The 25,563-nt window shown below is 41.5% G+C and overlaps 4 protein-coding genes across 11 annotated transcripts in view; 2 read left to right on the plus strand and 2 right to left on the minus strand.

Moving 5' to 3' along the window:
• Positions 1-3,940, minus strand: LOC139409285 (fizzy-related protein homolog). Of its 5 annotated transcripts, none has more exons than XM_071154203.1 (13): positions 3,386-3,935; positions 3,039-3,167; positions 2,862-2,925; positions 2,633-2,763; positions 2,473-2,552; positions 2,192-2,375; positions 2,018-2,083; positions 1,797-1,899; positions 1,514-1,698; positions 1,145-1,378; positions 945-1,049; positions 767-859; positions 1-625 (listed from the first exon to the last, which is right to left on the minus strand). In XM_071154203.1, the coding sequence occupies exons 1-13, from the start codon at positions 3,452-3,454 to the stop codon at positions 584-586; spliced, it is 1,485 nt and encodes a 494-aa protein (XP_071010304.1). In that variant the 5' UTR covers positions 3,455-3,935; the 3' UTR covers positions 1-583. The 5 variants fall into 5 exon arrangements, with proteins under 5 accessions (XP_071010304.1, XP_071010305.1, XP_071010306.1 ...); XM_071154204.1 differs by having other exon boundaries at positions 18-625; positions 2,633-2,760; positions 3,386-3,940; XM_071154205.1 differs by having other exon boundaries at positions 128-625; positions 3,039-3,164; positions 3,386-3,651.
• A 63-nt stretch (positions 3,941-4,003) lies between these two features.
• On the plus strand, positions 4,004-6,175 carry LOC139409287 (uncharacterized). Its single transcript, XM_071154208.1, has 2 exons — positions 4,004-4,511; positions 4,694-6,175. The coding sequence occupies exons 1-2, from the start codon at positions 4,338-4,340 to the stop codon at positions 5,909-5,911; spliced, it is 1,392 nt and encodes a 463-aa protein (XP_071010309.1). The 5' UTR covers positions 4,004-4,337; the 3' UTR covers positions 5,912-6,175.
• Positions 6,131-12,913, minus strand: LOC139409288 (replication factor C subunit 4-like). 3 transcript variants are annotated; one of them, XM_071154210.1, is made up of 11 exons: positions 12,560-12,913; positions 12,209-12,329; positions 11,917-11,995; positions 11,737-11,816; positions 11,491-11,610; positions 11,159-11,302; positions 10,870-10,990; positions 6,840-6,965; positions 6,657-6,737; positions 6,422-6,535; positions 6,131-6,333 (listed from the first exon to the last, which is right to left on the minus strand). In XM_071154210.1, exons 2-11 carry the CDS (start codon positions 12,319-12,321, stop codon positions 6,238-6,240), a joined length of 1,074 nt encoding a protein of 357 aa, XP_071010311.1. In that variant the 5' UTR covers positions 12,322-12,329; positions 12,560-12,913; the 3' UTR covers positions 6,131-6,237. The 3 variants fall into 3 exon arrangements, with proteins under 3 accessions (XP_071010311.1, XP_071010312.1, XP_071010313.1); XM_071154211.1 differs by having other exon boundaries at positions 12,209-12,325; positions 12,560-12,713; XM_071154212.1 differs by having other exon boundaries at positions 11,917-11,992; positions 12,560-12,672.
• A 7,440-nt stretch (positions 12,914-20,353) lies between these two features.
• Positions 20,354-25,563, plus strand: part of LOC139409289 (guanine nucleotide exchange factor DBS-like) — a 109,865-nt gene continuing 104,655 nt past the window's right edge. For both annotated transcript variants that reach the window (XM_071154213.1, XM_071154214.1), the window contains exon 1: positions 20,354-20,544. In XM_071154213.1, the coding sequence (XP_071010314.1) occupies positions 20,466-20,544 (79 nt within the window). In that variant the 5' untranslated portion in view covers positions 20,354-20,465. The remainder of the gene's footprint in view (positions 20,545-25,563) is intronic.

Genomic DNA, 25,563 nt, shown 5'->3' on the forward strand with positions numbered 1-25,563 from the left:
TAAGAAAACACCAGACATTTCTTTTGCAATACTCTTATCTTGTTATTGAGTTCCAGCAATTTAACATCACATTTTACTCAGTTTTGTTTACTCCACCCTACTATATTCAATGTATTGCTTTGACACATTTAGTGGCTATTTTTTTTATTCCAAAAGTTAATTGTTTTTCTTAAAACAACTGCCATGGATTGCCATGATTGTCCCATTATATTATACAATTTGCCCCAGTCTATATAACATTCAAATATAGAATTTCAAATGGCAAAAAAAAAAATCAACAACTAAAATTGTAGACCCATTTCTCTACATTGTACTTTAAGGCTCCTTTAACACATACTTTCAACATAGACATGGAATACAAAAATCAACATAGAAAAAGCATAACTGTATATTGAAGCGTACATGAATAGAAAAAAATCTAATAAAAACATTGAGGACAAATTATTTTCTGTTTCTGGGCAAAGTAAAACAGTTATTTCCTCCTCCATGACAATATGTCATGTCCATGTTAGGTCATTATTTTGCATTGTGTTGATGAATGTTGTAATGAATTCAAGGCACTCCATCAAGTCTATTCTTGCTGTTATCTTATCCTGGTAAAGAGGTTTAAAACGGACACCGATTCCTGAATAAAAAGAGGAAAAAGTTCATTTAAAATCACAGGACAACAAGAAAGTAAAACATAGACAAGTACTGTAATTTAAGAGCAGATTTGAGTGTAGTGTGTACTGTACACAAATGTGAAAAATCAACTCCGCTTTAGCACCTTTGTTGACCGTGTTTTACTAAAGAGATTCCAGAAGCGTAGCGTTTCATCACCAGCCCCTGTGACAATGGCCTCACCATCAGGAGACATTGCCTTCATAGTGCAGGGGATAGACAATATCAGAACATTAGGAAAAGCTAGGAGGTTAGGAACATTAAAACAAGACAATGTTACTTACCAGATAGAGTACCCTGTATGAGTGTCCGGTAAGCTTGACTACTTGACTGAGTGCAGGATATTTCCACACCAGGATCTGATTCTGAGAGTAACCATGTGTGCTGACCTATAGAAAAGGGAGAGTGCCACCAGACCATCAAAGTGCCATCAAGGTTTAAATAACATTATAGGATCACCATCACAACACTGAGTGGTACATACCAGTTCATTGGCATGTTTCGACCATGCCAGGTTGCAGACCTGCGAGCCTGTGTCCATGCACTGCAGTGGCTGTGCGGTGAGCGTGTTCCAGAAGCGAATGCAGCGGTCAGCCGTTCCTCCACCAGACGCCAGCAGCCCGTGCTGGTGGGGGGACCAGGCGATGGCTTTGACTGCAGCTAGGTGATCCGTGTACTGCTGCATTGGTACCGTACTAGAGTGGTTCCACACAAGCAGCTGCGAGAAATGCAGGCCATAACCAGAACAGACATACATGGTTGGTGAGGTTGTTATGTTGTAAACTTAGCTAATCGATGTTAAAAGCCATATCTAAGGGATGTGGACACAGAGTCATGATATATGCTATTATACCTTATTGTCGTTGCCCCCAGAGGCAAGCAGCTGGTGGTCTGTACTCCACTTCAGACCACATACTTCCTGCCGGTGACCCTGCAACTGACGGTCAGACTGGAGAGGTGGTGTGCGAATGTCCCTCTGCAGGATCATACGGTCTCGACTACCTGATGACAACTGGTCTGCGTTCCATGCCAGTGCACCTGTGGAAGATAGGACATGGGAATGGTGAGGGAGAGACCAATGAAATGAACAACTAGTATGCTACATCTATAACAGGGAATTTCCACTGAGTGCTCACCAACTCTAGCAGTGTGACCCTCTAGTGTAAAGAGTTTTTTGCCAGCTGCTGCATCCCAGATCTGTACGTAGCCTTTGTGAGTCCCCACCGCCACATGATTGCCCTGAATCAGAAACGCACAGCATTGGAGTCAGGAAACCACACACACACAAAAAACAGCAAGAGCAAGTAAAAAGTGTTATGGTGGGATTTACAAACGGCAGATATAGAGTTTAACTCACTCTCTCTGACCAGCCCACGGATGTAACAGAATTTCCCTCCACTGATAAGTCACACAGACGAGTTACCTGGAAAGACAAATCAATGCTCTCTGAGGGTATGTATAGAAATGAACACCATGTGGAATGAGAGGCTAATTAAATCATCTGCACATGTATTAGTCACACAAGCAGTACCTGGCTGGTGCAGGCACTCCAGAGATAGACGCATGTGCCTAAGCCAACACTCAACACATTTAAAGCAGACCAGTCCACAAGGTTGAGGTAGAAGTCATCCTGTAGTTCTGGAGCATCCAAGACCTTGAATGGGATCTTTGAGATTTTACGAGTCTGCTTCCTGGGTGACCGTAGCAACTTCTGACTGCACAGAAAGAAAACAAACCAAATGAAAAAACATTGATTTGAAGTTAACAGTAACCACCCTGCATCTTTACAGAGACACCAACTTATGAATTTACCTTTTGCTACTGACAGGTGACAATGAGTAGGGAGAGATGCCATTGTCCTCATCTGTTGTGCTCCTAGCACTGAGTGAGTACTGCACATAAAGGAAAAGGTTTGGGTCAGAACTTGCTCCAGAATAACTTCATGTAGCTTGGAAACAAATTAGATTCTTACACTGAAGAGACTCCTCTTTTCCGGCGTGGATGGCTGTAACCGTCTGTCCTCTGTCTGGGGGTCCTGAACTTTGTCAATGCCTGCTCCGAGCAGCTCATTTTTCAGCAAAGCCGAGTAGGCCAGCCCATCTGCTAATACAGAACCACAGTTACATTAACTACTATAATGTATGCCGTTCTTAAATGTTAGTAATTTCATCTGATGTGGCATAGTTTGTCATGTAACTTACCTTTGCTGCTATCAGATGTCACATCCTTTGTTTTTCTATTTGGACTTGGTGATTTCTCATTCTCCTAAAAAGACAGATCACATACACATTTCTCAATGAGCTGACTAAATGTATCAATAAAATAATCTATAGTGAGGTAATGTATTATAATTGATAGGGTATTAAAGATTAATATACATTGATTCTGTGGAAATTGATGTTCCAGTTGGCCCCTGCACGGGATGGGATGAACCTGTCACCATGCTTGCTGGGAGAGGACATCGGGGAGTTGTTGGGCGTCAGGTTTCGCATCACCTCGGTCACCTTCTGTACAATGACAACGTGTAAAATAATGACTAATAATGAATCATGACAGGTAAATGGTGAACCAACAAGTGCCAGTGCCCTTTTAAAATAACATTGTTCTAATAGTATTTCATCACTGCGCCACTTTGGTTAGGTGAGACACACCTTCCTTTTAATAACCCTTCAGAAATGTTCCCAGTAATATAATAAAAGCGAGTGGCATGATAATGAATACTTACAATGGGGCTGGTGTTTTCGTTCTGAATGTTGATCTGCCGAAGCAGGCGACGCTGATACTCTTGGTCCATAGTAGTGGTAGTGCCTCGCTGGCTGGATCTTGATGGGAAAGCCACAGTTAAAAGAGCAGTCTACTGCTGGCACTGATCCTCTGCACTTTGCATGCCAGGTATTTTTTTTTTTACCAAGTTAACAGAAACAACACCACCAAAGAAACGAGGGTTCAGTCTACGTCGATGACATTTCACTAAACCACAGATAGCTAGCTAACTTCACTAAAGTCCGGAAGAATAGACAGGGAGCCTTCCCGTCTGCTTGGTAACGTTAGCAAACTAAGCTAACTCTGATAAGCTACCAAATACCAAACACATTGCCTTGGACACGGAAGTAAATATTTTTAAATCGAGTGCAGGTGTCAGGACACACCAGTATATTTTTTTATCTTATTCACGAGCAACTGAAGAGCAATAATGTAGAATGAAAGAAGTAAAAGTTATGTGTGCTAGCTTGTTAGCTGGCTAGCATAAAATGTTACTGACCAAATTGCAATGCATTGTGGGAAATGCTTACGTAGCTAAGCTGTTCAAATCAAAACACTGAACAGTCAGTCAGTCAGTCAGTCACACGTTGCCAGAGGAGAAGAATGCTGCTGCAACTAGCTAACGTCTGTTTGGTGAATTCTGAAAACGCACATAAGCTATGTCGTTAGGTTAGCTAATCAACGTAACTACTTCCTTTGCTAACAGTAGACACAGGTTAGCTAGCAAGCAAATAGTTTAGCTAAAAAAAATACTCATAACCAGAGCCATCTATGTATCTTAATAAATGGCTGTGCTGATAACACCCATGGAATTATGAGTTAACGTTATCTAGCTCAAATTGAGCTTGAAAACATAGCAGTTAGCTGCATGCATGTCTCCATTTTGATGCTGTAGCTAGATTCGACACTAAGCCATGGAGAGTTCTATGAAGAAAGCTGTTGTGGAACGGAGGTCGAGGCTTCTGTATCTGTCCATGAGGCGTAGAGAGAAGATTAGGAAAGCCATCATGGATAAACGGATGGAAATCCAACGGCATATCAGACATAGAATGTATATCCTCAACAAAATGAAGAGGCTTGCACATACAGTAAGTAACAATTTCATGTGGAATCAACCTGACAAGGTAAAGTGACTATCAAGAGAACACATGCAGTATTTCAAAGACAAAATCAAATATCCTAGGAGATTCAAACATCCCAACTTTTAACAGTTTTTCAATGAGTAAAAAGTGGCAATTCAAATATCCATAACTGCTATCTTTTCTTTTAGTTTCAGCCACCACCAAGCTCACCTTCAAGACCATCCTCCCCCTCAAGACCCTCACCCATGAGACATTACTCACCTGCAGAGCCTAAATCAGACTGGTGGGAGAGGGTTGTTACTAAGGAGTTCCATCCTCAAGACTGGCTCAACACATTCCATCTGACCAAGGACACATTTGACCAACTCTGTGACCAGCTCAGACCGGAAGTAAAAGACCCTACCTGTCATGTCTCTCTGGAGAAACGCGTGGCAATGGTTATATTACGGTTGGCCACCAACTTGGACTATCTCTCTATTGGTGACCTACTTGGCACGAGCAGCACCACAGTAATCAAATGTGTACGAGAAATATGCAATATCATTGTGACAGTGCTGAAGCCACTCTTCATTCATCAGCCAAGTGAACAGGAGCTGGAGAAAATTGCTGCTGCGTTCAACACACAGTGGGGTTTCCCTCATTGTGTGGGTGTCATTGACTCCCTTCACATCTCTGTGAAATCTCAAAGCCAAACCAGTGATGGCTGGAACAGCAAAGGATGGCCCTCCACGGTGGTGCAGGGAGTTGTGAATGGACATGGTCACTTCTGGGACATCCGTGTAGGCTTTTCAGGCAGCACTGATGATGCAACCATACTGCAGGGCTCTGAACTATGGATGTTGGCGAGAGAAGGGGGACTGTCACCGAAGACACCTCACAAACTCATGGGCCAACCTCTTGGCTTTGTGCTGTTGGGTGATGCAGCCTTCCCTTTGCAGACCTGGCTGCTCAAATGTTATCCAGAGTCACCTCAACTAACACCTCAGCAACGTGCATTTAATACTCAGCTAAGCCATGCACGGACCCCTATTGAGGGTACCTTTCGTCGCCTGAAAGCCCGCTGGCAGTGCTTAAAGCGCAACAACAGCAATGCTGCCCTGATCCCTGTGATGACTCAGGCATGCTGCATTCTACATAATATGTGTGAGATGAATAATGATCCCTTTATGGAGAAGTGGCTTGAAGAGTCGAGCCAAAGCCTTTCCCAGCCGTGTGACCTAGCTCCTGCATGTCTGGATGACTCCAATGGCGAGGCGGTGAGGTCTTTGCTATGTGATTACCTTCATCAGCTACCAGAATCACAGAAGCAGGGCAGTACACATACAGCGCCACCTGACCTGGCAGACTCTCACCCTGTCACACTCTCGTGTGCTGAAGCAGTCAACATATTAACTACACTAGACTGACAATGTTGATCTGTAATCCTACTTTTCAAATGCATTGAAAAGTGATGTGTATATTATGGACAGTATGTGCATGTCTGCCATGAAGCATCCATATCAATTTTTTTAAATATAAAATATGGCTACTTGTTGTTTCCTGACTCAAAGCCCAGAAATGAAAACATTTCTATAAAACTAACCCCTGAAGTATGACTTGAACAGCACTGATTGACAAAGACAGTATTTACAGGAAACAATTAACATTTTAATACAGTCAACCTACAAAAATGTATAGAAAAAGCTGTTGGTCTATATGCATATGGAGAGGAATGATCCATGAGGTTGTGGAGTCAGTTACTCAGAGTGGCTTGCTGCATGATCACAGAACACAGACTCAGCATCTGCAGGTACTCATCTGCACCATCCACTAAACACTTGTCGACCACCTGAAAAATGAGACAAATCAATAAGTCACTACTACTGTAAAATAAGATTAACATCAATGTGGCAGTTATGCCATTTTGAAACACCTACTGCCATCTTTTCCGTGATGGCAGACTTCTGCTTGTCATTCAGCTCTTCCTCTATGATGGCTTCGTGTAGCTGGTTGATGATCTGTGTGGCAGCATAGCCCTCATCTACCATGTTCTGTAAGTGGCAGAATGGCCGGGTGATTAGTCTGACAGAAAGCTGCTACATTAAAAGTGTCATGCAGTTAGATTTTCGATCCCTATGTAATGAAGCTGCAATAAAAAGTGAATGTGCATACCCGAACAGCAATCTCTAGTTTTTCAAATGTTCCCTTGTAACAGATTTTGAGCAAATTGTCAATCATCTTGGGAGGAACAACCTTAGAGAGGAATGTCAGCAAAGTTGGATACCTCTTGATTAGACTGCAGTGCATAAAACAGGCAACTATTGTTGATGAGTGAAATACAATAAAAGCACTCACCCCAGCTATCTCTATGACCGCACTCTCCGTGATCTCATTATCTGTGTTCAGCCGTGCAGCACTTTGAAGAAAGGTTATGGCTTTTCTAAGATCCCCTTCTGAAACCTTCACCAACGCTGCAATACCCTGCAGGAAAACAGAATGGAAGATGATTTTTATTCGCTTTTATTTAACAAGGGGAAAAACACATCAAGACCTAGGTCTCATTTGCAAATGTGCCCTGGGAACAATACAGAAAATGTAATTATACGCAATTTAAAACAAAAAAAATAAATAGCAAATATTATATACAGAAAAACATAACACATTTATCAATATAAAAATCCCTTTCTCCTAAACTGACCCAGAGACGACACCACATCCAAATGAAAAGTTACTTGGAGATTATTCCACATGATAGGGGCCTAATAGGAAAATACAGATTTACCCAGCTCTGTGGATACATGTGGAGTCTCCAGCATTAACCAACCCTGTGATCTAGTGTTGTAATCAGAGTTTCTATATTTCCACAATGATGTGAAGTCAATTGTAGTTTCAGTTAGGCTTTATAAACAAAAACAGAATAATGAAGTGACCTACTTGTTTTTAGCAATGTCCAACCAACTTTATGATAAAAACATTTACAGTCAAAACTGTTTGATGTTACAAAATGAAGTGTTTATTTTATTTCACCTTTATTTAACCAGGTAGGCTAGTTGAGAACAAGTTCTCATTTACAACTGCGACCTGGCCAAGAATAAAGCAAAGCAGTTCGACACATATAGCAACAGAGTTACACATGGAATAAACAAACATACAGCCATGGCAGCAAAGTAATTACAATATACCAATTAAACACTGGAGTGATTGATGTGCAGAAGATGAATGTGCAAGTAGAGATACTGGGGTGCAAAGGAGCAAGATAAATAAATACAGTATGGGGATGAGGTAATTGGATGGGCTATTTACAGATGGGCTGTGTACAGGTGCAGTGATCTGTGAGCTGCTCTGACACCTGGTGCTTAAAGCTAGTGAGGGAGATGTGAGTCTCCAGCTTTAATGATTTTTGCAGTTCGTTCCAGTCATTGGCAGCAGAGTACTGGAAGGAAAGGTGGCCAAAGTAGGAATTGGCTTTGGGGGTGACCAGTGAGATATACCTTTTTTTAGCGCGTGCTGCTATGGTGACCAGTGAGCTGAGATAAGGCGGGGCTTTACCTTTGGTGACAAAACAGATGGCACTGTGATAGACTGCATCCAGTTTGTTGAGTAGAGGGTTGGAGGCTATTTTATAGATGACATCACCGAAGTCGAGGATCGGTAGGATGGTCAGTTTTACGAGGGTATGTTTGGCAGCATGAGTGAAGAATGCTTTCTTGTGATATAGGAAGCCGATTCTAGATTTAATTTTGGATTGGAGATGCTTAATATGAGTCTGGAAGGAGAATTTACAGTCTAACCAGACACCAAGGTATTTGTAGTTAACCACATATTCTAAGTCAGAACCGTCCAGAGTAGTAATGCCTGACGGGCAAGCAGGTGCGGGCAGCAATCGGTTGAAGAGCATGCATTTAAGAGCAGTTGGAGGCAACAGAAGGAGAGTTGCATGGCCATGAAGCACGTCTAAAGGTTAGTTAACAAAGTGTCCAAAGAAGGGCCAGAAGTATACAGAATGGTGTCGTCTGCATAGAGGTGGATCAAAGAATCACCAGCAGCAAGAGCAACATCATTGATGTATACAGAGAAGAGTCAGCCCGAGAATTGAACCCTGTGGCACCCCCATAGAGACTGCCAGAGGTCCAGACAACAGGCCCTCCGATTTGACAAACTGAACTCTGTCTGAGAAGTAGTTGGTGAACCAGGCGAGGTAGTCATTTGAGAAACCAAGGCTATTGAGTCTGCCGATAAGAATGTGGTGATTGACAGAGTCGAAAGCCTTGGCCAGGTCGATGAATACAGCTGCACAGTAATGTCTCTTATTGATGGCGGTTAAGATATCGTTTAGGATCTTGAGCGTGGCTGAGGTGCACCCATGACCAGCTCGGAAACCAGATTGCATAGCGGAGAAGGTATGTGGGATTCAAAATGGTCGGTAATCTGTTTGTTAACTTGGCTTTCGAAGACCTTAGAAAGGCATGGTAGGATAGATATAGGTCTAATGGTTTGGGTCTAGTGTCTCCACCTTTGAAGAGGTGGATGATCGTGGCAGCTTTCCAATCTTTGGGAATCTCAGATGATACGACAGAGAGGTTGAACCGGCTAGTAATAGGGGTTGCAACCATTTCGGCAGATCATTTTAGAAAGAGAGGGTCCAGATTGTCTAGCCCGGCTGATTTGTAGGGGTCCAGATTTTGCCGCTCTTTCAGAACATCAGCTAACTGGATTTGGGTGAAGGAGAAATGGGGAGGCTTGGGCGAGATGCTGTGGGGGGTGCCGGGCAGTTGACCGGGGATGGGATAGCCAGGTGGCAAGCATGACCAGCCGTAGAAAAATGCTTATTGAAATTCTCAATTATAGTGGATTTATCAGGGGTGACAGTGTTTCCTAGCCTCAGTGCAGTGGGTAGCTGGGAGGAGGTGCTCTTATTCTCCATGAATTTTAGTGTCCCAGAACTTTTTGGAGTTTGTGCTACAGGATGCAAATTTCTGTTTGAAAAAGCTAGCCTTAGCTTTTCTAACTGCCTGTTTATTTTGGTTCCTAACTTCCCTGAAAAGCTGCATATCACACAGGGGCTATTCGATGCTTATGCAGTACGCCACAGGATGTTTTTGTGCTGGTCAAGGGCAGTCAGGTCTGGAATGAACCAAGGGCTATATCTGTTCCTGGTTCTACATTTTCTGAAACGAGCATGCTTATTTAAGATGGTGAGGAAGGTACTTTTAAAGAATAACCAGGCATCCTCTACTGACGGGATGAGGTCAGTGATCCCTGAGATCTTGGTTGAAAACAGCAGAGGTGTATTTGGAGGACAAGTTGGTGAGGATGATATCTATGAGGGTGCCGTGTTTACGGATTTGGGGTTGTACCTGGTAGGTTCCTTGATAATTTGTGTGAGATTGAGGGCATCAAGCTTAGATTGTAGGATGGCCGGGGTGTTAAGCATGTTCCAGTTTAGGTCACCTAGCAGCACGAGCTCTGAAGATAGCAATCAATTCACATATGGTGTCCAGGGCGGTCTATAGCAAGCGGCAACGGTGAGAGACTTGTTTCTGTGTGCTATGATAAATTGTGTCCAAAGGGCTTCAAAATACTGGTAGCTGCATTCATGTATATAATATCTCCATAATCTATAACAGAAATACTGTAAGTGTGGACTGAATATTTGTTTTCTACTATTTAATGAAAGGCAAGTCCTATTCCTATGGAAGAAGCCCAACTAATTCTTAATTTCTTGACTAATTCCTCAACATGCTTTTTACCTCAATCCAGATGCCCAGATATTTATAGGCGGGGACACGATCAATTGGGGCACCATCTAACATACTTATGTGTAAAACATCAGTTACATTACATGATTTGGAAAATAACCAAGAATCGAACCCTGTGTGACACCTTTTGTTATGTCTAGAAATCCTGACTTAACCCCATCAGTAAGTATACACTGTTCTGTCTTTTAAATCATTATCAAACCAGCTGCAAGCAGTCCGGTCTAAGCCAATCATAGAGTTTCTGAATAAGTAAGGTGTGATCCAAAGTGTCGAATGCCTTGGACAGGTCAATGAAGAAGGCAGCAGTGTTTCTTCGTATCTAAACAATTTATGACAATTTAAAACCATATAAGTAGTAGAGATGATACTATGACCTGGTCTGAACCTGGACTGTTTTACACTCAGAAAAGATGTAGCAGTTAAAAAGGGATCCAGCTGAGTATTAATCAATGATTCCAGGATTTTTTCTAGGCAAGCGAGTTTGGTAAGGGGAAGATAATTATTTAGATCACTCAGGTTGCCACTTTTATGTAGAGGAAGCACATGGGCCGCCTTCCAAACTCTAGGGATAGTACCAAATATAATTATAAAACAATGATGATGCAGTGTACAGTTGTAATCATTACCTCCTTTGAGTACTTGAGATTCTCCTTGTCACAGATATCCAGCAGGCGCTCTTCTTGGACCTGATTTGCTAGAGGTTTGAAGCGGAATTTGGAGCATCTGGATGTCAAGGGCTCAATAATCCTGGAAATAAAATCACAGCCAATTTAAATTGGCTTAGCTACAGATTTAACATTTATTACATCATATTGTAAAGTGTCTCAAAGTGTTTGTAATGTTATGTAAAAAAAAAAATACAACTTATAGATTTCATATTCTAGAGTGCCTCTTGGAATACGAAGCCCAATTGACCTGCTGACGTAGTTGCAGATGAGACAGAAGCGGGTGGTCCGGGACTCCTTCTCCATGGTTCGTCTGAGAGCAGCCTGAGCAGCATTGGTCATTGAGTCAGCCTCATCCAGGATGATGATCTTAAAGGGTGGGCATGGTTTCCCACTGTCAGAGGTAAGGAATGGAAAGAGGCTTTAATATCCTAATTTAACATGAACAATATGCTGACTGTTATAGGGGGTAAGGAAAGTACATCTATTATATGATCTGATTTGTTGTGTAGATTGAGCTTGCTACATGTGTGTTTGGGGGGCTATGTGCATGTAATGAAGGTTAAGGAAACTGGTACTTGCTCAGTGCGGTGGCCTGCTACAGTCAGCTGGGCAAATCTCTTGACTTTCTCTCTCACCACCTGAATCCCTCTCTCATCGGAGGCGTTCAGCTCCAGCACTCTCTGTCGGTACAGCTCTGGCCTGTGGAAAGAAACGGAAACTGATAACTTACTGTGGTGTAGACAAGCACTGGAACCCACAAACGCAGATCTGCATCAGTTGGGAGTTGGAATGCAGTAATCTGGAAAGCTGGTGAGTCACTCTCACCCATAAAGTTCCCTGGCTGCAGCCAGGATGGTGGAGGTCTTTCCTGTTCCAGGTGGTCCATAGAACAGCAGATTGGGGAGCTGTAACAGAAATCATGTAATATTCAAACAGAATCCCAGGCAGACGTATTTACCCTTAGCATATAAAGTCACTACTCGTGGAATTGAAGAGGCTACTTACATCAGCGCCCTCTATAGTCTTCTTCAGCACAGCAACCACCTCCTCTTGAAACACCACGTCTTCCATACATTTTGGTCTACTTTAAACAGCCAAACAAGGGTTTTCAGTGTAGTTGATCAAATTAATGCAGGATTTTCTTTCTGACTAAACATATTAAGCCACTTTAATTATCACCAAGATATTTGTCTGCAGCTACTGAATAGCATTTATATTATTTGGGTGTCTGTAATTACATTTTATGAATTAAGATTCTCAAGGGCTTATACTACAGCCTCTGAGAAATTTAACTTACTATTTCTCTACCCAGGGGACAGATTTCTGCTTCTTCTCTCCACTGGTCCCTGTACCTTTCTCTTTCAGAGGTCTGGTGGCTTGAGTTGATGTTCCTTTCAAAAACGCCTGCATGGCTCTTCCTTGAAAATAGGATTTAGAAAACAGATCACTGCCCATTAGTCACTGAGTCATACTTGACTGTATTGAGTGTCAAAAAGAGGGTGACGTTCACCTCTTTCTTTGACAAGCTAGCTAACGTTAGCTGGCTAAACAATAACAATCACCAGTTAGCTAGCTCGTAGAACAGTTAGCAAGTAGCAACAGTGCTCAGTAGCTAGCTATATAGCTTTGGTAATAAGAATTAGCTTACCCAAAGTTGATTGAAACCAGACTTTACAGTTAACTTACACCGTTTAAAATAATTAGGAATATGTAGCTAGATAAAATGCGTTGACATTCGGAATGTGTAATCTGTTGACATGTGTGGTTGATTTCCCGCTCTGACGGTTGTCACTAGTTACCATAGCCACAAAATTAGAATTATGTCTAAAACCCCGCCTATTTATAAAATGTATCTTCTTAAAATCAGACCCTAGACGTAACCCTAACCTTAACCGAACGGCTAACATTATGCCTAACATTACATTAAGATCAAAAATCATTTTTCTTTTATTTTTATAATTTTTTTACAACACAGCCAATGTTGACTTTGTGGCTGTTGTAACTAGCGACAACCCGCCCTGATGGAGAAGATGCGACGCCTTCTTCCGCTACGATATATTTTTCCTCCAATCAGAGAGTTGAGCGACGGTAACTTTTTAATATTCAAGGCGTCTTCTTCTCTTCATCCGTCTCTTCTCTTCATCTGTCCCCTCATCTAGGGAGGTAGTTCATGTTGTACTACTATCGAATGATGTATTAAAAATAACATGGTGATTAAAAGAGTACAATTATGCCATGGCATTGTTTAATACTCGTTTCTTATTGGCTTGAAGGGCATTCTAGAGCGTGCATCATTTTCTTATGACACGGTATATCGGCACGGTAGAATTTGTCTTTAATTCATACTTACATGTTTTAAAAGCAAAAGTCGAGTTGAAAACATGATTGGTATTGTTGAATTCGATTATCACAATAGAAAGCTAGGACTGATGGTTTGGTTGGCTAAAATAGCAAGTCTGTTTGATTACCACATCAACTATTGTAGCTATCTATTAAACTTGCTAGCTACTTCAGATGTTGAACACATTTCTACAGGCAAATGAATGAACAAATTTATAGTGGCAAATGTGTTGAATTATAGCCATGGTATAAAAGGGATAATGATCAACTCGGGGCTCAATGCTTTCTCTGGAAAATAACGCAACTCCTTGGAAGGTAATTTCAACTCAGTTATTACATCGTCATGGAAAACACCTTTGACGTCCTTCAACATTATTTTCCATAGAACGCATAGCCACTCGTTGAATATCCCTTACACATTTTCATTTTGTATGCCTCATCAACAGTCACGACCAGCTGTCAGTTATTCATGATTGTCGCCTGGGGTAATGGAGTGACCATTTCTATTTCTATGGGAGTGACATTAGGGGCGCAGATGTCTATGGGGCGGCTGCTCGATGCTCGTCTCCTATCGCCACGGTCCCAAGGGCAACGACGTGTGGTAAGAAGATAATGCTCTTGGCTTGCATGTTTGCTTTCATCAAAATGTGGGACAGAGTAGTAGAGGGATGGGTTGACCTTATTGTATTGAATCATGCTTTCTTGCATGACATTACACTATCTGTATTAATACAGCCAGTGATGGGGAAGCTACTTTGAAAATATAGGTTACCAAGCTACCATGTTACTTCACAATGGAAGGAGTTAAGCTACACCATAGCTACCCTAAAGAAAAATGTTGTTTACTTAGCTAAAGTTGATTCAAACTGTTTTTGCCCAGTGAGTAGTTCCAATAGTTAGCTACACCACCACAATTGAGTTAAACTACGATCAAGCTAATGCAAAAGATAGTTTAATTACCTGTTTTATTTTTGTTGCATTATTTTAGCTTAAAAATTACATTTAGGGGAATTTTATCAAATCAAATCAAATTTATTTATATAGCCCTTCATACATCAGCTGATATCTCAAAGTGCTGTACAGAAACCCAGCCTAAAACCCCAAACAGCAAGCAATGCAGGTGTAGAAGCACGGTGGCTAAGAAAAACTCCCTAGAAAGGCCAAAACTATGGCTATGTGGGGTGACCAGTCCTCTTCTGGCTGTGCCGGGTGGAGATTATAACAGAACATGGCCAAGATGTTCAAATGTTCATAAATGACCAGCATGGTCGAATAATAATAAGGCAGAACAGTTGAAACTGGAGCAGCAGCACGGCCAGGTGGACTGGGGACAGCAAGGAGTCATCATGTCAGGTAGTCCTGGGGCATGGTCTAGGGCTCAGGTCCTCCTCCGAGAGAGAAAGAGAGAATTAGAGAGAGCACACTTAAATTCACACAGGACACCGAATAGGACAGGAGAAGTACTCCAGATACAGTGCCTTGCGAAAGTATTCGGACCCCTTGAACTTTGCGACCTTTTGCCACATTTCAGGCTTCAAACATAAAGATATAAATCAACAACAAGTGGGACACAATCATGAAGTGGAACAACATTTATTGGATATTTCAAACTTTTTTAACAAATCAAAAACTGAAAAATTGGGCGTGCAAAATTATTCAGCCCCTTTACTTTCAGTGCAGCAAACTCTCTCCAGAAGTTCAGTGAGGATCTCTGAATGAGCCAATGTTGACCTAAATGACTAATGATGATAAATACAATCCACCTGTGTGTAATCAAGTGTCCGTATCAATGCACCTGCACTGTGATAGTCTCAGAGGTCCGTTAAAAGCGCAGAGAGCATCATGAAGAACAAGGAACACACCAGGCAGGTCCGAGATACTGTTGTGAAGAAGTTTAAAGCCGGATTTGGATACAAAAAGATTTCCCAAGCTTTAAACCTCCCAAGGAGCACTGTGCAAGCGATAATATTGAAATGGAAGGAGTATCAGAACACTGCAAATCTACCAAGACCTGGCCGTCCCTCTAAACTTTCAGCTCATACAAGGAGAAGACTGATCAGAGATGCAGCCAAGAGGCCCATGATCACTCTGGATGAACTGCAGAGATCTACAGCTGAGGTGGGAGACTCTGTCCATAGGACAACAATCAGTCGTATATTGCACAAATCTGGCCTTTATGGAAGAGTGGCAAGAAGAAAGCCATTTCTTAAAGATATCCATAAAAAGTGTCTTTTAAAGTTTGCCACAAGCCACCTGGGAGACACACCAAACATGTGGAAGAAGGTGCTCTGGTCAGATGAAACCAAAATTGAACTTTTTGGCAACAATGCAAAACGTTATGTTTGGCGTAAAAGCAACACAGCTCATCACCCTGAACACACCATCCCCACTGTCAAACATGGTGGTGGCAGCATCATGGTTTGGGCCTGCTTTTCTTCAGCAGGGACAGGGAAGATGGTTAAAATTGATGGGAAGATGGATGGAGCCAAATACAGGACCATTCTGGAAGAAAACCTGATGGAGTCTGCAAAAGACCTGAGACTGGGACGGAGATTTGTCTTCCAACAAGACAATGATCCAAAACATAAAGCAAAATCTACAATGGAATGGTTCAAAAATAAACATATCCAGGTGTTAGAATGGCCAAGTCAAAGTCCAGACCTGAATCCAATCGAGAATCTGTGGAAAGAACTGAAAACTGCTGTTCACAAATGCTCTCCATCCAACCTCACTGAGCTCGAGCTGTTTTGCAAGGAGGAATGGGAAAAAATGTCAGTCTCTCGATGTGCAAAACTGATAGAGACATACCCCAAGCGACTTACAGCTGTAATCGCAGCAAAAGGTGGCGCTACAAAGTATTAACTTAAGGGGGCTGAATAATTTTGCACGCCCAATTTTTCAGTTTTTGATTTGTTAAAAAAGTTTGAAATATCCAATAAATGTCGTTCCACTTCATGATTGTGTCCCACTTGTTGTTGATTCTTCACAACAAAATACAGTTTTATATCTTTATGTTTGAAGCCTGAAATGTGGCAAAAGGTCGCAAAGTTCAAGGGGGCCGAATACTTTCGCAAGGCACTGTATAACAAACTGACCCTAGCCCCCCGACACATAAACTACTGCAGCATAAATACTGGAGGCTGAGATAGGAGGGGTCAGGAGACACTGTGGCCCCATCCGAGGACACCCCCAGACAGGGCCAAACAGGAAGGATATAACCCCACCCACTTTGCCAAAGCACAGCCCCCACACCACTAGAGGGATATCTTCAACCACCAACTTACCATCCTGAGACAAGGCTGATTATAGCCCACAAAGATCTCCGCCACGGCACAACCCAAGGGGGGGGGGCGCCAACCCAGACAGGATGACCACATCAGTGAATCAACCCACTCAGGTGACGCACCCCTCCAGGGACGGTATGAGAGAGCCCCAGTAAGCCAGTGACTCAGCCCCTGTAATAGGGTTAGAGGCAGAGAATCCCAGGGAAAATATTTGTTTTGGGAATTTTATACATTTCTATGTCGGATGGAAATGTCCTTGTCAGGAGCAAATTTCAATCTCTCAAAAAAAATGATATAATGAATATGAACTGTATTATATTTATCTCAAAGCTGTGATTCATAAAACAAATATGGCCTGCGATTTGGTAAAGATTTGTAAAAAAATCCCGAATGAATCAGGAATGAGCAGATTCGGCTATACCATAAGGAACCGTTATACATGTCCACATTACATGTAGTGCAATAAGACTGCTCATGGTCTGTAAAGCTCTCTACTTTTGATAGATTACAGTGCATTCTGAAAGTATTCAGAACCCTTGACCTTTTCCACATTTTGTTACGTTACAGCCTTATTCTAAAATGTATTAAATTATTTTCATCAATCTATATGCAATACCCCATAATGACAAAGCAAAAACAGGTTTCACAAATGTTTGCAAAATTATGAAAAAAAAAAAAAAATGGAAATATCACATTTAGATAAGTATTCAGACCCTTTACTCAGTACTTTGTTGAAGCACCTTTGGCAGCAATTACAAGTCTTCGGGTCTTTGGGTATGACGCTACAAGCTTGGCACACCTGTATTTGGGGAGTTTCTCACATTCTTCTGTACAGACTCTCTCAAGATCTGTCAGTTTGGATCGGGAGTGTCGTTGCACAGCTACTTTCAGGTCTTTCCATAGATGTTTTTCATCAAGGATCTCTCTGTACTTTGCTCCATTCATCTTTCCCTCAAACCTGCCTAGTCTATCAGTCCCTGCCCCTGAACATCTCCACAGCCTAATGCTGCCACTGCCATGCTTCACCGTAGAAAGAGTGCCAGGTTTCCTCCAGACGTGACGCTTGGTATTCAGGCCAAAGACTTCAATCTTGATTTCATCAGACCAGAGAATCTTATTTCTCGTGGTCTGAGTGTCCTTTAGGTACCTTTTGGCAAACTCCAAGCAGGCTGTCATGTGTCTTTTCCAGGGGAGTGGCTTCCACCTGGCCACTCTACCATAAAGACCTGATTGGGGGAGTGCTGTAGAGATGGATGTCTTTCTGGAAGATTCTCCCATCTCCACAGAGAAACTCTGGAGTTCTGTCAGAGTGACCATCGGCTTTTTGGTCACCTCCATGACCAAGGCTCTTCTCCCCCGATTGCTCAGTTTGGCCTGGCGGCCAGCTCTAGGAAGAGTCTTGGTGGTTCCAAACTTCTTCCATTTAAGAATGATGGAGGCCACTGTGTTCTTGGGGACCTTCAATGCTTCAGAAATGTTTTGGTACCCTTCCCCAGATCTGTGCCTCGACACAATCCTGTCTCGGAGCTCTATGGACAATTCCTTTGACCTCATGGCTTGGGTTTTGCTCTGACATGCACTGTCAACTGTGGGACCTTATATAGACAGGTATGTGCCTTTCCAAATCATGTCCAATCAATTGAATTTACCACAGCTGGACTCCAATCACATTGTAGAAACATATCAAGTATGATCAAATTAAACAGGATGCCCCTGGGCTCAATTTCGAGTCTCATAGCAAAGGGTCTGAATACATATGTAAATAAGGTATTTCTATTTTTAAAAAAAATCTTTAATACATTTGTGAAAATGGCTAAAAACCTGTTTTCTCTTTGCCATTATTAGGTATTGTGTGTAGATTGATGAGGATTTTTAAAATCCATTTTAGAATAAAGCTGTAATCTAACAAAATGTGGAAAAAGTCAAGGGATCTGAATACTTTCTGAATGCACTGTAATTCTAAATCACTATGGTCACAACCATAAACTGTCAACTCCATCTATCTGATGGATAGAATATGAATTTAGGTTCAAATATGTTTGTTTTTATGTACATTTTAGAGTCATAAAGCAACTGAGCAAAAACAACATGTATACTTTTTATACCACTTGAATGAAGGATAATGCAATTTTTGTTAACTCCGTTTTTGTCTAACGTCAACTCCGTCAGAGTACTGGAAGATCTAATAGAATGGTTATGTTTATATTGGGGATTTTCAAATGGATCATGTTTCATATTTTGTGTGGCTCGTCAAATCTGCCACTGATGGCTAACCCCCTTAATATACAATTTATTTGTCAATATTCTGAAAAACAATTTAAGCAATGTTCTGCAACACATGCTTAAACTATTGAAGTATTTGCTGTGCTATACCTAAGGGATGATGTTTGCTTTATAAATGTTTAAAAAAAATATATATTCTGAATCTAGAAGAACTTACCAAAATGCAAATAGAATTAGCCCTGAGTGTACAAAACATTAGGTACACGTTCCTAATATTGAGTTGCACCACCCTTTTGCCATCAGAACAGCCTCATTTTGTCGGGGCATGGACTCTACAAGGTGTCAAAAGAGTTCCACAGGGATGCTGACCCATGTTGATTCCAATGCTTCCCACAGTTGTGTCAAGTTGGCTGGATGTCCTTTGGGTGGTGGACCATTCGTGAAAAAGCCAGCAGCGTTTCAGTTCTTGACACATTCAAACCAGTGCACCTGGTACCTACTACCATACCCCGTTCAAAGGCATTTACATTTTTTGTCTTGCTCATTCACCCTCTGAATGGTACACATACATAATCCATGTCTCAATTGTCTCAAGGCTTAAAAATCCTTCTTTAACCTACTTCTTTCTCCCTGATTGAAGTGGATTTAACTAGTGAGTAAGGGATTATATCTTTCACCTGGATTCACCTGATCAGTCTATCTATGCCATGTAAAAAGCAGGTGTTCCTAATGCTATAAAACAAAACCCCAAAAATATTTGTATTATATAGTTCAATAATCTAATGTTAGACTTAAACAATCAAAGCCTTTAAAAACTTGTTGGACAATAAATGTAAAAATGAAATGTCTTACTGAGTTGACATAAATCCAGTTAGGTGCATTTTATGAAACAAATCTAGAAATAGTAGGTTGTTCCCTTATATGGTGTGATAGCTGATACTTTGGTCTATCAAAATATATATTTCCAAAGTTGTTCATATTAGTAAAAAATATTTGTGAAAAAACTAGTTGAGAATCCCTGATCTACATATTTAGTTTCTGTATGCTAACAGCCTATTTCAGCCTACATATTTCCATTATTAAAATGTATACTTGAAAATGAAATCCTATACTTACAATATTATATTTTAAATGTATATGATGTTATTTGATATTGTCTGCCATTTAGATTAAGCAGATTTTTTTAGAAGCAACATTTTCATCATAGCCCAAGTGGTACTGTAGCTCCATTCCAGTGGCTCTACAGCTCCAGGTTTTGTGTTATGGAATCCATTAGCCCCCTATCTCCCCAAGGCAGGTAGCTGCTCCCTGATTTGCTTCCTGGTGTCTGACTCAGCCTTTATTACAGCAAGCCGAGCATCAGCCTGAAAGCAGCGTTAGCCTCTCCTGATTGGCTCACCCAGTTAGCGTGTGTGTATCCATCCATTATTAATGACACATCCACATACTATGCTAAATTGTATTGTACTTTTTGAGGAAAATATATATTTTTTGTGTTAGTTAGAGGTATCCGCAGACCCTGAAGTTACTTCCCTACTTCCCTTCTCTCACATCATCTCTGAGGTGCTTTCAGACTGGGAGTGGCACTGTGCTTTGTGTGTGAAGGGTCCTTCAGCCTCCGGTGAGGGAGCGGATTGACGAAGGAGAGTGGTGGAGAGTAGAGCAGAGGAGGGGAGAGAGGAGAGCCGAAGCTGCACACACCCTGAGATGCTCTGCTGGCTAAGAGAGGAGGAGATGTCTCTGCAGGAGTTCCAGCAGCGTGTGGGCTGTTTCATCACACATGTCGGTGAGTGTCCGGGCTTCATCCCTCCATCAGCCATCAGCCACACTGAGGGTTGTGGGGAGGGAAGGGGTATGTACCAGGGAGAGAGAGAGGGAGCAGGGAGGTGATACCCAGCAGCTGCTCCCTGGATGGTCTCCCTATTCCAGGCAGTATCCTTAGAAATGCTCAGATATGGAATTGCTTTATAGTAGAGATACATGTGTAAATGTATGGTCTAAACTGGTAGAAATGTCAGATTTGGGCTGATCATTATAGCTGCAATTTACATAGTTAGTTCAAGGTCATAGTCAACGTTACACAAATGACCATGAAGTATGTGGTTATATCTAGTGGGATCTGGTATGTGGATTTATATTTTATTTTTGTATAGTTTCATAATGAACATGTCATGTTCCTCACACCAGTCAGACTTCTCATACTATGCTGGTGTACTAACTAGTTGTCACAGAGTGTGGTTGTCAAATCAAATCACAGAGAAATCAAATTTGATTTGTCACGTACACATGGTTAGCAGATGTTAATGTGCGTGTAGCGAAATGCATGTGGTGTAGCGAAATGCTTGTGATGTAGCGAAATGCTTGTGATGTAGCGAAATGCTTGTGATGTAGCGAAATGCTTGTGATGTAGCGAAATGCTTGTGATGTAGCGAAATGCTTGTAGTGCAGCGAAATGCTTGTAGTGTAGCGAAATGCTTGTGATGTAGCGAAATGCTTGTGATGTAGCGAAATGCTTGTGATGTAGCGAAATGCTTGTGATGTAGCGAAATTGTTGTGGTGTAGAGAAATGCTTGTAGTGTAGCGAAATGCTTGTGATGTAGCGAAATGCTTGTGATGTAGCGAAATGCTTGTGGTCCTATGCTCCTATATTGAAAAGGATTTTCCATTATCTGATAATCCCATCCCATTCTTATTATGAATTTAATTGTAAATCACTATAACCACATTTAAGAGTTAATATGTATATCATCATGAAGATAGATATACTGTATTTACTGGTTTCATTAGCTATTTAATGAAAGTATATGTTATTAGCCACAGAAAACAGAAAACCTAATATAAATCTCTTTAGATTCCTTTTTCCCCCTCTCTCAATTCCTCTTGTTGACCACCATTCCACATTCTACATCCGGGTCTTCCGGGCTGGACAGAGGAAGTAGGTTATTGTGCCACGCTGGAGATTGTTACGGAGTGTCTTCTATCATGGCTCTAGTGAGGCAGGCAGTCAGCAGCCATCCATGGGGGAGGGGACCATGCAGGCAGTTACCATAGAAACTGAGATTGCCAGGCTTGTGTGCATCAGGCCCTATTGATTTATGGAAGCAGCCTCCCCTGTGTTACTGCTTGCATCTCTCACGCCCCCAATTTATCAGAGACCCCCAATTATCGTCAGTGTCATGTTATATGTTGAGCGTTATAGATCGCTGTCGTGATAATACAGTTGAAGTCGGAAGTTTACATACACCTTAGCCAAATACATTTAAACTCAGTTTTTCACAATTTCTGACATTTAATCCAAGTAAAAATTCCCTGTCTTAGGTCAGTTAGGATCACCACTTTATTTTAAGAATGTGAAATGTCAGAATAATAAGAGAGAGAATGATTTATTTCAGCTTTTACTTCTTTCATCACATTCCCAGTGGGTTTGTTCTGTTCTGGGATTGATTTGCACTTTTCGCACCAAAGTACGTTCATCTCTAGGAGACAGAACGCGTCTCCTTCCTGAGCGGTATGATGGCTGCGTGGTCCCATGGTGTTTATACTTGCGTACTATTGTTTGTACAGATGAACGTGGTACCTTCAGACGTTTGGAAATTGCTCCCAAGGATGAACCAGACTTGTGGAGGTCTACAATTGTTTTTCTGAGGTCTTGGCTGATTTCTTTTGATTTTCCCATGATGTCAAGCAAAGAGGCACTTTGAAGGTAGGCCTTGAAATACATCCACAGGTACACCTCCAATTGACTCAAATAATGTAAATTAGCCTATCAGAAGCTTCTAAAGCCATGACATCATTTTCTGGAATTTTCCAAGCTGTTTAAAGGCAGGGTAAAGTTAGTGTATGTAAACTTCTGACCCACTGGAATTGTGATACAGTGAATTCTAAGTGAAATAATCTGTCTGTAAACAATCGTTGGAAACATTTTTTATTTATTTATTTTACTAGGCAAGTCCGTTAAGAACAAATTCTTATTTTCAATGACGGCCTAGGAACAGTGGGTTAACTGCCTGTTCAGCTCGGGGATTTGAACTTGCAACCCTTCGGTTGCTAGTATACTAGTCCAACGCTCTAACCACTAGGCTACCCTGCCATGCTGTAGATGTCCTAACCGACTTGCCAAAATTATAGTTTGTTAATTAGAAATTTGTAGAGTGGTTGAAAAACGAGTTTTAATGACTCCAACCTAAGTGTATGTAAACTTCCGACTTCAACTGTATGTTATTATACCAATCTGACCTAAATACTGTATCCCCAAAGTGTCCTATATAAAAGGTTCATAATAAGCTTCTCTTTACAGAAGATGATTGACTTGCTACACAAGACACTGATGACAGTAATGTTATTCTGCTACTGGCATTTATTCTCCATTGATTTATTTAAGATCAACGACACACCCCTCTGTTTATCTGTAAGGGATGTAAAACTGTGCAGCTTCAATCACATACTTGACATTTTAAGCCATGAGTGGGAAATGGTGAGCTTGGCAGCTGATGTCGGCAGCACTACCTCAGAGGTATTATTGCAATTAAAACCTTGTAACAGGCTCCATGACTCACAGGGAGAGAGAAAGAGAGAGATTCAAGCCTTATCTGAGCTCTCATTGGTGGCAGGTGACATCATAGTTGCCAGAAAGTGAAGGCTGCGTAATTTACGGTAACGTCGTATGGATTTTATGAATGATTCATGATATCAAATGATGTTTCAAACAGAATTATTGTAATGATTAGAATTCAGACCGTAGTATTTGTCTGCAGTCACAGCTCTCCCAAGCAAATTATATTTAGAGGGAAATACATGACCTAATTGAAATGAACCTTCAAATCCTTTTCAGGAAGTTAAGGTCAGGCAAAAGTATGTTATGGTTTGTTGCCTCTATAGCAACAGAGGAATTACAGTAGCACAATGCTTCCTGTGTACTGGGAAATCCTCCATAACACACCCCAAGGATCTCTAATAGGAAGAATTACATTTCCATACAGGAAAATATAAACTCAGTATTACTGGTTGAATTCTTAACCTCATTGTGTGCAAAGAATTTGGCCCACTGTAGCAGTAACCCTAATTTTGCACACTGTACTATTTAGCACAGTAGAAGAATGGAAATGTGTGGCATCAGTCACCCGTTGCTAATTGAACTAAGAGGATTAGTATTGTCTGGCCACTCATGGCTGGCTCCATATACAGTATGTGGTTAACACAGGGAAATGAAACAGTCTATAGGCCTATAGAAAAAGAAAATACAACCACTTCCAAACATGAGCACAGAATATAGACACAGCTTGCAGCTGACAGGCACCAAGGCTGGAAAACACATTCAAATGTCAGAGTAATAACTACAATATATGGTTTCCGAAGGCATTTAGTTTCAAGCATAATTTTCACTGATAAGTGTTAAGTGGCGTGACAATGTACATGTTCTGCTGGCTCTACAACACAGGCCTCTATCCTAGACGTTGTGTATTTTGTGTGAGCATGTTTATGGTTTCTCTCACCATAAATGTTGGCTAACTTGTCTGTCAATCATTTTGTTGTAACTATGGCACTGTGGTAGTTATATCCTCTTACAGTAAGCCATGAATCTATTGAAACTCTATGGACATCTGCAATGTTGGTTTGTGCAGGTTATCATAGATAGATAAATAGAAATCAGCCTTGTTTTGTCCCTCCCTTTATTTATGTGCCCATCCCTCATTGGCTTAGCAGCCAAAGGGTCAGTGCTATTCTCTAAAATCAATACCAGATGCCACCATGAGGGCCTGGTGCCATGTTATTCTGTGATACTGATAGTACATTCATAAGCCTTGGCACAGAATGAGACACAATTCAGATCTATAAAAAACTGTCCCATACGCAGAGAGGTAAACAATGGGAAGGTCAAAGGGTCATCCTCTCTCCTGTTGGAACAGCAGCCCTGGTGTTCATCATCTCAAACGGCTTGAGCAGATGTCTTCCTTCCTTACCTCTCACCTCTGAAATCATATCCCCTCACAACAATGCCGTCAACTTTATCTCCGTGTTTGGATTTTAGATTATGTGCATTTACGATTTAATGTTTGTAGTGATTCAAGATTGTATTATTAGTCGATTTGATTTAAACAAAATTGCAATGTTACACATTGGCACAAGTGCATAGAATCTGCAGACACATAATAGGCTGTTTGTATTTTGTATCAGTCATAGGTCGTCAACATCTTTGAACCTCTTTAGGTCAGATAGGGGTTCCAGCCATCAATATCCCTGGTGACATAACCCCAGACAGCTCTGGGCTCTGGGTTTACCCAGCCAGGACAACCTTGTTTTTATGACGTAGGTTGTATTCACACTGCTTCCTATTTGTCCCTGCTTTACGTGAAATGGGCTCTCGACATCCTTTGGAAATTTTTTTTTTTTTTCTCGCACAGTCCCCTTTGGGCTTTGGCCAGCATTTGACTTGTGTTCACAATGGAACAATAGTCCACTGAGCCATAAGATATGAACATATATTTGAGAGTCTGGCCTAATTTCTGACTCTAGTGTAACTACTCGAGTTCTAGAGGGCTCAGGGTGGCCCCTCAGATCAGCTCAAACCAAATGAGGTCAAGCCCCACAGAATGCTTGGGAAACCAGATGGCACGTAGTGGGAAGAGAGGAGTCTTACTAGGTCAGCCTAGGACACACAGAGGGAGTACTTGGGATGACTACTCCCCATTCTCCTTCTGTGACCTTGACCCCATGACCCTCCACTCTCTGAATGTGGGTAGGATGGTTTGCAGCAAGGTTTGCTCACCCCCCCACAGGGCATTGTTTTTGAGAATAATTACCTCTC

The sequence above is a fragment of the Oncorhynchus clarkii genome, chromosome 5, assembly GCF_045791955.1.
Source record: "Oncorhynchus clarkii lewisi isolate Uvic-CL-2024 chromosome 5, UVic_Ocla_1.0, whole genome shotgun sequence".
NCBI lineage: Eukaryota > Metazoa > Chordata > Actinopteri > Salmoniformes > Salmonidae > Oncorhynchus > Oncorhynchus clarkii.

What these genes read in the sequence shown, in the direction of transcription:
- LOC139409287 (XM_071154208.1), top strand. Translation starts at nt 4,338, where the DNA reads ATGGAGAGTTCTATGAAGAAAGCTGTTGTGGAACGGAGGTCGAGGCTT. An exon ending in TGAAGAGGCTTGCACATACA is followed by an intron (nt 4,512 to 4,693) that starts GTAAGTAACAAT and finishes CTTTTCTTTTAG; the next exon opens with TTTCAGCCACCACCAAGCTC.
- LOC139409285 (XM_071154203.1), bottom strand. Translation starts at nt 3,454, where the DNA reads ATGGACCAAGAGTATCAGCGTCGCCTGCTTCGGCAGATCAACATTCAG. An exon ending in AAAAGAGGAGTCTCTTCAGT is followed by an intron (nt 2,553 to 2,632) that starts GTAAGAATCTAA and finishes CTTTATGTGCAG; the next exon opens with TACTCACTCAGTGCTAGGAG. An exon ending in CTGGGGGCAACGACAATAAG is followed by an intron (nt 1,379 to 1,513) that starts GTATAATAGCAT and finishes CATTTCTCGCAG; the next exon opens with CTGCTTGTGTGGAACCACTC.
- LOC139409288 (XM_071154210.1), bottom strand. Translation starts at nt 12,321, where the DNA reads ATGCAGGCGTTTTTGAAAGGAACATCAACTCAAGCCACCAGACCTCTG. An exon ending in GTAGCAGGCCACCGCACTGA is followed by an intron (nt 11,303 to 11,490) that starts GCAAGTACCAGT and finishes TACCTCTGACAG; the next exon opens with TGGGAAACCATGCCCACCCT. An exon ending in CCATCACGGAAAAGATGGCA is followed by an intron (nt 6,334 to 6,421) that starts GTAGGTGTTTCA and finishes CTCATTTTTCAG; the next exon opens with GTGGTCGACAAGTGTTTAGT.